Source organism: Chiloscyllium punctatum, chromosome 48, assembly GCF_047496795.1.
Source record: "Chiloscyllium punctatum isolate Juve2018m chromosome 48, sChiPun1.3, whole genome shotgun sequence".
Lineage (NCBI taxonomy): Eukaryota > Metazoa > Chordata > Chondrichthyes > Orectolobiformes > Hemiscylliidae > Chiloscyllium > Chiloscyllium punctatum.
The window spans coordinates 24,246,902-24,256,187 of NC_092786.1; the positions used below are offsets into that span (position 1 = coordinate 24,246,902).

Below are 9,286 nucleotides of genomic sequence, written 5' to 3' on the forward strand. Positions count from 1 at the left end.
TCTGTTGGTATTTCTGTTTCTTGTTTGATAGATTTTGGTGATCATTTATTTAAGATTTAACTGTCTATCAATGTTTATACTTGGGTCTTTTTTTAGTTTTCTTTTGTAAACTTGTAAAAACATATTAAATTATCAATAAAAATATCTATTAAAAAACTCTACTGAAGTCCACATGGACTACAACTATACTACCTCATCTTCAATTTTCCTTTCCAGTCTAGCAACATTAAAATAGGGAGATGACTAACACATAACAAGTCTTCCAGCAATAGAAGGTTTATTCATGAAGGGAATTTGTTCACAACGTTATGTTGCTTTAAATGCATTCACAGGATATGGCCAGCAACTATTGACTGTCCTTAATTGCCCTGGAGGAAATGGTGTTGAACCACATTTTGAACCACTGCAATCCTTGGTGCAGGCATGTCCAAAGTGCCATAAGGGAAAGTGTTCCAGAATTTTGACCCAATAGTAATGCTTTGTCTCTCATAGAAACTGAAAACAAAATAGTTTTAAATAACCTATCTATGTGATCTTTATTGAGACAAAGAATCTGTGGTAATCTCTTCAAGTGACACTACCAGTTTGCAAACAGAGACCTTGTGTATGGTTGGGATTTGGGTTTCTGTCACTTTGGAGTAGTAAGACCTATCAGAAATATCGTCAACATTTTTGTTTATTTTTCTACTGTCAGCAATTAACTAACAGGGAGACAGTGATATTGTGTTACTGTCACTAGACTAGTAATCTGGAGGCCTATGTTAATGGTCTGGAGCTGGTGGAACTTAATCTCAATTAATAAACCTGGCAATAAAATCCAGTCTCAATATTAATGATCATAAATCAGTGATTGAGTATTTTAAAACTTCTCTGTCCTTACCTGGTCTGGCTGACATGTGACTTCAAAACCACATGAGCTAACACTGTCAAAACTAAGATGAAATAAATCAGGACACCAAAGGAAGGATAATAATATTTGATTTCATACGATTGTGAAGCGACATCAGAAAAATACAGTGAAACTATTTCATAATCTTGGCAGGAAGGTGGCTATAAACAATGCAAGATTGGGAACTAGATATTCACAGCTATGATATTTTAATAAGGTAGTTAGGAACGAAGAAGAGTGCTGGAATAATTAACTTAGGGTTAAATGGGAAATCATAGTTTTTTTTATTAAATGAGCTGGTCAGATAGACTCTGGGTTGTGCTGAGAAATAGTAAGGGTCAGGTTGTAAGTTTGCTCGTTGAGCTGGTAGATTTGTTCTCAGACGTTTCATCACCTTGCTAGATAATATCAACAGCGAGCCTCCGATGAAGCGCTGGTGTTCTGTCCTGCTTGTTATTTATCTGTCTTGGTTGAGACTGTAGTGCTGGAAAAGCACTACACTCTCAACTCTGATCTCCAGCATCTGCAGTCCTCATTTTCTCCTAGTTGATTTATCTGTCCTGGTCTGTTGTGGTGGGTGATATCACTTCCTGTTGATAGTAAGGGATTTGCTACAATATTAGAATTCCTATTTGGATCTGGTTCTATGAGAAGAGTCTGTAAATATCAACTACCATTGAAATAAATCAGATAAAGGAACTGTTGGACATGCAGAATCATAGAAACCCTACAGTGTGGAATTAGGTCCTTTGGCCCAACAAGTACACACCAAACCTCCAAAGAGTATCCCACCCAGACCCATTGCCCTATTACTCTACATTTACCCCTGACTAATGCACCTCACCTACACATTCCTGAACACTATGGAGAAAGTAAGGGCCGCAGATGCTGGACATCAGCGTTGAGAGTGTGGTGCTGGAAAAGCAAAGCAGGTGAGTAAGCATCTGAGGAGCAGGAGAATCGACATTTTGGGCAAGAGTCCATCATCAGGAATGAGGCTTGAGCGCCGAGGTGGTGGACAGAAAATTGGGAGGTGGGTGGGGCTGGGGGGGTTGAGGGGGAAGATAGCTGAGAGTGTGATAGGGGGACAAAGACGGGGGTAATGATGATAGGTCAGAGAGGAGAGAGGAACGGATAGGTGGGAAGGAAGATGGACAGGTGGAACAGGTCATGAGGGCACTCCCGAGTTGGAAGGTTGGAATTGGGATAAGATGGGGGGAGGGGAAATGAGAAAACTGGTGAAGTCCATATTGATGTTGTGTGGTTGAAAGGTCCCAAGGCAGAAGATGAGGCGTTCTTCCTCCAAGCGTCGGGTGGTTAGGATGTGGCGCTGGACGAGGCCCAGGACCTGCATGTCCTTGGTGGAGTGGGAGGGAGAGTTGAAGTGGTTGGCCACGGGGTGATGGGGTTGGTTGGTACATGTGTCTCGGAGATGTTCTCTGAAGCGCTCTGTAAGTAGGTGTCCTGTCTCCCCAATGTAGAGGAGACCACATTAGGAGCAACAGATACAATAAATGACATGTTTGGAAGTGCAGGTAAAACTCTGATGGATGTGGAAGTTTCCTTTGTGGCCTTGGATGGACGTGAGGGCGCAGGTTTTGCAATTCCTGCAGTGGGAGGGAAAGGTGCCAGGAGGGGAGGGCGCAGATATTCTCAAAGGGAAGTGGGACCAGTGGAAGGTTGTTGTACACATTGGTACCAATGATATGGAAAGAGAAAGGAATGAGGTTCTGAGGAGAGAATGTAGGAAATTACACAGGAGTTTAAAAAGTGGATCCTCAAGGGTAGCAATATCTCGATTACACCTGGGGCCATGTGCTAGTGAGAATAGGAGTCGGAGGATTGAGCAGATGAATGTGTGGCTGAGGAAATGCTGCAGGGGGCACAGTTTTGGATCATTGGAATCTCTTCTGAGATAGGAGTGTGCACCTGAATTGGAAGGAGACCAATATCCTGGTGATGAGATTTGCTCGGTGCTATTCAGGAGGCTTCAAAGCAATAAGAGGAGGTGGGGGAGTAGGGGTGAGATTCAAAGAGGTACTGTAAAAGATATAAGTCTGAGACTGGTACGGTTGAGAACTGAAGCAAGTCGAATGGTCAAAGCAGGCAAGAGCAAGGCAGAGAACGAGGTAAGAGGGATAAATTAACCTGCATTGATTTCAATGCAAGAAGCCGGACAGGCAAAGCGGATAACCTGAGGGTTAGAGTGGTGCTGGAAAAGCACAGCAGTTCAGGCAGCATCCGAGGAGCAGGAAAGTCGATGTTTCAGGCAAAGGCCCTTCATCAAGAATAGAGCTCTATTCCTGATGAAGGGCTTTTGCCCGAAATGTCATTTTTCCTGCTCCTCGGATGCTGCCTGAACTGCTGTGATTTTCCAGCACCACTCTAATCCAGAATCTGGTTTCCAGCATCTGCAGTCATTGTTTTTACCGAGATAAACTCAGGGCATGGTTGGAAACATAGGATTGGGCTATCATACCATTTACATAAATGTGGCATAGGGAAGGGCAGGACTGACAGCTTAATGTTCCTGTGTATAGATGCTATGGGAGGGATAGAACGGGGGCAAGAGAGGCGGGCGAATTTTTGATTAGGGATAAAATTATGTAAGAAAGGGATGATCATTTTATTGGATTATACTATAGCAGCACCAACACCTCCCCCCCCCCACCCCTCCAAACCACCCTCAATGTCGGTGGGATATCGAGAAGCAAATTTGGAAGGAAATGTCACATATCTATAAGAACAATAGGGTTGTAATGGTATAGGATTTTGACTTTCCAAATATAGACTGATTGCCATAGTGATAAGGGCTTGGATGGAGAAGAATTTGTTAAGTGGGTACAAGAAAATTTCATTATTCAGTTTGTGGATGAACCTACTAGAGATGGAGCAAAACTTGACCTTCTCTTGGGAAATAAATCAGGGCAAGTGACTGAGGTGTCAGTGGGAAAGCACTTGTGGCCAGTGATCATAATTCTATTCTATCAGAGCTACCTGATGAAGGAGCAATGCTCCGAAAGCTAGTATTTCCAAATAAACCTGTTTGACTATAACCTGTTTGACTGTATGATTTTTAGTTTTAAAGTAGTTATGGAAAATCATAGACCTGATCTAAAAGTTAAAGTTCTAAACTGGAGAAAGACCAGTTTTGACGATATTAAGCAAGAACTTTCAAAAGTTGATTGGGATCATATATTCACAGGTAATGGCACCATTGGAAAGTAGCAGGCCTTCAAAAATGAGATAACGATAAGTAGTATGTTCCTCTTAGTCTGAAAGGAAAGGCTGGTGGGAGTAGGGAATGCCTCATGACTAGAGAAATTGAGGTTCTGGATAAGAAAAAGCAGGAGGCATATGGGGGTATAAACAGCAGAGATTGAGTGAATCTGAGGGCATTAGGAGTATACTCAGGAGGGCAAAAGGGGACATGAGATAGCTTTGGCAAATAGGGTTAAGGAGAATTCAAAGAGATTTGACAAATACATTAAGGGCAAAACAGTAACTAGGGAGATAATAGGGTCCTTTATAGATCAACAAGGCTGACTATGTGTGGAATCACAGGAAAGTTTTCATCAGTATTTTCTGTGGAGAAGGATATGGAATCTGGAGAATTTGGACAATGAACAGTGATATCTTGAAAAGTGTCCATAATTACAGAGGAAGAGGTGCTGGACATCTTAAAATGCATAAAGGTGAATAAATCCCTGGGGTTCCAATAGGTATTTCCCAGAACCTTGTGGGATGCTGGGGAAGTGATTGCTGGGCTCCTTGTTGAGATATTTGTGTATTTGATATTTGATACCTATGGGTTAGATACTGGAAAACTGAAGGGTGGCTAATGTGGTGCCATTATTTAAGAAAGGAAAAATCAGGGAACTACAGACTGGTGAGTGTGACATCAGTGGTAGGTAAGTTGCTGGAGGGGATTCTGAGAGATTCTGAGAGATTACATGTATTTGTAAACGGTCTAAAAGGATGGTGCTGGAAAAGCACAGCAGGTCAGGTAGTATCCGAGGAGCAGGCGAGTCAATATTTTGGGCATAAGCCCTTCATTAGGAATGTTGAAAGGGAAGGGGATGAGAGAAAGGGGAGGTGGGCCTGGAGCTGAGGGAGAAGATAGGTGGGAAAGTGATGGGTGGATAGAGGTAGGACATAATTGTGATTGGTCAGTGGGGAAAGTGGAGCAGATAAGTGGAAAAAAAGATGGATAGGTAGGACAGGTTAAATCTGGGATGAAGTGAGGGGAAGGAAGATTTGGAAACTAGTGAAGTCGATATTGATGCCATTTGGTTGAAGGGTTCCAAGGCAGAAGATGAGGCGATTTTCCTTCAGTTAGTGGGTGTACTTGATTTGGCGGTGGAGGAGCTCTATGACAAGTGGAGATGGATCCCAGAGAGAGTGAAATCAACAGTTGGGTAGAAAAGAAATAGGCACAGGTCATCCGAGAAAAAGAATAGTTGCTCATGGGGACCCTTAGTGGATGACAACTGGTTGTTTGTGATAACAGGCCATGTGATGACAAGGTTTGGTGTGTAGGGATTGGGGTGAGAATATAGGAGAAAGTGTTCAAGCCCTAAAATTGTTGAACTCGATATTAAGTTCGGAAGGCTGTAGGGTTCCCAAGTGGAAAATGAGGTACTGTTCTTTCAGCTTGTACTGTGCTTCGTTGGAACACTGTAACAAACCCGAGACAACCATGTTGGCCAAGGAACACAGTGGTGTGTTCAAGTGGCAGGCAACCAGAAGCTTAGGGTCATTTCTGCTGACAGAACGTAGGTGATGCTTCATTTAATACAATTGATTGTTTCTGATCCCGAAAGCTGCTTTTTCTAACTGAGAAAGAAAAATCAACTGCTTCTCAAAATTTCCTAAGTAGCAAAGAACCTATCTCACGCTTAGTTTGACCAGCACATGATTTGAGCCTCACATTCTGGTTGACCCAATTCAAGACATGCCACATTTTTAGTCACTATTACTTAATAAGAAATATCAGTTTTAGTATCAAGTTAGGTGTTAACTGTAGAAATTGTTATTTTGAGAATGTTGGCAGGTGGTTATGCTTGCCAATGGTCAGTGTAGGATTTGCATGAAGATTAGGTTATAATGCAACAGGTTTATTTGGATGGATGCTCTGAAAGCTTGTACTTTGAAATAAGTCTGGTGTAGTATGATTTTTAACCATGTCCACCGCAGCCCAACGTTATGGTTAAGATCAGGGGCAGGGTTATTGCTGAGGTTATATTCGGTTAGGCTCAGGGACAGGTTCCAGGCCAGCTCGGTTCATGTCATGGTCAGGTCGGACCGATGGGTGGGGCTATGGTGCCATGGGCGTGGTCAGAGCTGACGGGCGGAGCCTCCGGGGTCAAGGTACATTCCAGCTCCTGGTCAACACGCGCTCCCGTTGCTGATGGAAGCCGGTGGCGCGCCGCTCGCTCCCGGTCCAGAGAACATGGCCGCGCTGAGAGCTGCGAAGAAGGCTCTGCGTCTGGAAATGAAGCGGAAGGTGGCGGCGCTGAGTGACGCCGAGAGACGGAGGCAGACGGAAGCCGTCAGCCGGCGGGTGAGTGACAGCGGGGAGACACCCGCCCACCGCCATATCCCGCCGTTTGGAGCAGACCCAACCCCCGGAGGAGGGGATCCAGCAACAACCTAGGCCCCGCCTCCTTTACCCACCTCCCCCCCCCCAGTCCTCCCCCCCCCTCCTCCCCCCCCCTCCTCCCCCCCCCTCCTCCCCCTCCCCCCCCTCTTCCCCCCCCCCTCCTCCCCCTCCCCCCCCTCTTCCCCCTCCCCCCTCCTCTCCCCCCTCCCCCCTCCCCCCTCCCCCCTCCCCCTCTCCCCCCTCCCCCCTCCCCCTCTCCCTCTCCCTCTCTTCCCCCCCCTTCCCCCCTTCCCCCCCTCTCTTCACCCCCCTTTTCCCCCCTTTCCCCCCCTTCCGCCCCTCCCCCTCCCCCCTCTCCCCCCTCTCCCCCCTCTCCCCCCCCTCCCCCCCCTCCCCCCCTCCCCCCTCCCCCCCCTCCCCCCCTCCCCCCTCCCCCCCCCCTCCCCCCTCCCCCCCCTCCCCCCTCCTTCCCCCACCTTCCCCCCCTTCCCCCCTTCCCCCCTTCCCCCCCTCCCCCCCTTCCGCCCCTCCCCTCCCCCCTCTCTTCCCCCCCTTTCCCCCCCTTTCCCCCCCCTTCCACCCCCCTTCCCCCCCCTTCCACCCCCCTTCCCCCCCTCCCCCCCTCCTTCCCCCTCCCCCCCTCCTTCCCCCTCCTTCCCCCCTTCCCCTCCCCCCCCTTCCCCGTCTCCCTCCCTCCCCCCCCCTTCCCCGTCTCCCTCCCTCCCCCCCCCTTCCCGTCTCCCTCCCTCCCCCCCCCCTTCCCCGTCTCCCTCCCTCCCCCCCCCCTTCCCCGTCTCCCTCCCTCCCCCCCCCCTTCCCCGTCTCCCTCCCTCCCCCCCCCTTCCCCGTCTCCCTCCCTCCCCCCCCCTTCCCCGTCTCCCTCCCTCCCCCCTCTTCCCCGTCTCCCTCCCTCCCCCCCGTCTCCCTCCCTCCCCCCCCCTTCCCCGTCTCCCTCCCTCCCCCCCCCTTCCCCGTCTCCCTCCCTCCCCCCCCCTTCCCCGTCTCCCTCCCTCCCCCCCCCTTCCCCGTCTCCCTCCCTCCCCCCCCCTTCCCCGTCTCCCTCCCTCCCCCCCTTCCCCGTCTCCTCCCTCCCCCCCCTTCCCCGTCTCCCTCCCTCCCCCCCCTTCCCCGTCTCCCTCCCTCCCCCCCCTTCCCGTCTCCCTCCCTCCCCCCTTCCCCGTCTCCCTCCCTCCCCCCCCCTTCCCCGTCTCCTCCCTCCCCCCCCTTCCCCGTCTCCCTCCCTCCCCCCCCTTCCCCGTCTCCCTCCCTCCCCCCCCCTTCCCGTCTCCCTCCCTCCCCCCCCCTTCCCCGTCTCCCCTCCCTCCCCCCCCCCTTCCCCGTCTCCCTCCCTCCCCTTCCCCGTCTCCCTCCCTCCCCTTCCCCGTCTCCCCTCCCTCCCCTTCCCCGTCTCCCTCCCCTTCCCCGTCTCCCTCCCTCCCCCGTCTCCCTCCCTCCCCCCGTCTCCCTCCCTCCCCCGTCTCCCTCCCTCCCCCGTCTCCCTCCCCTTCCCCGTCTCCCTCCCTCCCCCCCCCTTCCCCGTCTCCCTCCCTCCCCCCCTCCCCCCGTCTCCCTCCCTCCCCCCCCTTCCCCGTCTCCCTCCCTCCCCCCCCTTCCCCGTCTCCCTCCCTCCCCCCCCTTCCCCGTCTCCCTCCCTCCCCCCCTTCCCGTCTCCCTCCCTCCCCCCCCTTCCCCCGTCTCCCTCCCTCCCCCCCCTTCCCCGTCTCCCTCCCTCCCCCCCCTTCCCCGTCTCCCTCCTCCCCCCCCTTCCCCGTCTCCCTCCCTCCCCCCCTTCCCCGTCTCCCTCCCTCCCCCCCTTCCCCGTCTCCCTCCCTCCCCCCCTTCCCCGTCTCCCTCCCTCCCCCCCCTTCCCCGTCTCCCTCCTCCCCCCCCTTCCCCGTCTCCCTCCCTCCCCCCCTTCCCCGTCTCCCTCCCTCCCCCCCCCTTCCCCGTCTCCCTCCCTCCCCCCCTTCCCCGTCTCCCTCCCTCCCCCCCCTTCCCCGTCTCCCTCCCTCCCCCCCCTTCCCCGTCTCCCTCCCTCCCCCCCCTTCCCCGTCTCCCTCCCTCCCCCCCCTTCCCCGTCTCCCTCCCTCCCCCCCCTTCCCCGTCTCCCTCCTCCCCCCCTTCCCCGTCTCCCTCCCTCCCCCCCCCCTTCCCCGTCCTCCCTCCCCCCCCCCCTTCCCCGTCTCCCTCCTCCTCCCCCCCCCCCCTTCCCCGTCTCCCTCCCCCCCCCTTCCCCGTCTCCCTCCCTCCCTCCCCCCCCCCCTTCCCCGTCTCCCCTCCCTCCCTCCCCCCCCCCCTTCCCCGTCTCCCTCCCTCCCTCCCCCCCCCCCCTTCCCCGTCTCCCTCCCTCCCTCCCCCCTCCCCCCCCTTCCCCGTCTCCCTCCTCCCTCCCCCCCCCTTCCCCGTCTCCCTCCCTCCCTCCCCCCCCCTTCCCCCGTCTCCCTCCCCCCCCCCCTTCCCCGTCTCCTCCTCCCTCCCCCCCTTCCCCGTCTCCCTCCCTCCCTCCCCCCCCTTCCCCGTCTCCCTCCCTCCCCCCCCCCTTCCCCGTCTCCCTCCCTCCCCCCCCCCTTCCCCGTCTCCCTCCCTCCCCCCCCCTTCCCCGTCTCCCTCCCTCCCCCCCCCTTCCCCCGTCTCCCTCCCTCCCCCCCCCTTCCCCGTCTCTCCTCCCTCCCCCCCCTTCCCCGTCTCCCTCCCTCCCCCCCTCCCCTTCCCCGTCTCCCCTCCCCTCTCCCCCCCCCTCCCCCCCCCCCCCCCTTCCCCGTCTCCCTCCCTCCCCCCCTTCCCCGTCTCCCTCC

At 53.7% G+C, this 9,286-nt stretch overlaps 1 protein-coding gene across 1 annotated transcript in view; it reads left to right on the forward strand.

Annotated features, from left to right (window-relative positions):
- Positions 1–6,257: 6,257 nt before the first annotated feature.
- The window catches only part of mthfs (5,10-methenyltetrahydrofolate synthetase (5-formyltetrahydrofolate cyclo-ligase)), a 78,426-nt gene continuing 75,397 nt past the window's right edge, over positions 6,258–9,286 (forward strand). The window contains exon 1 of the mRNA XM_072564871.1: positions 6,258–6,452. Within this exon, the coding sequence (XP_072420972.1) occupies positions 6,300–6,452 (153 nt within the window). The 5' untranslated portion in view covers positions 6,258–6,299. The remainder of the gene's footprint in view (positions 6,453–9,286) is intronic.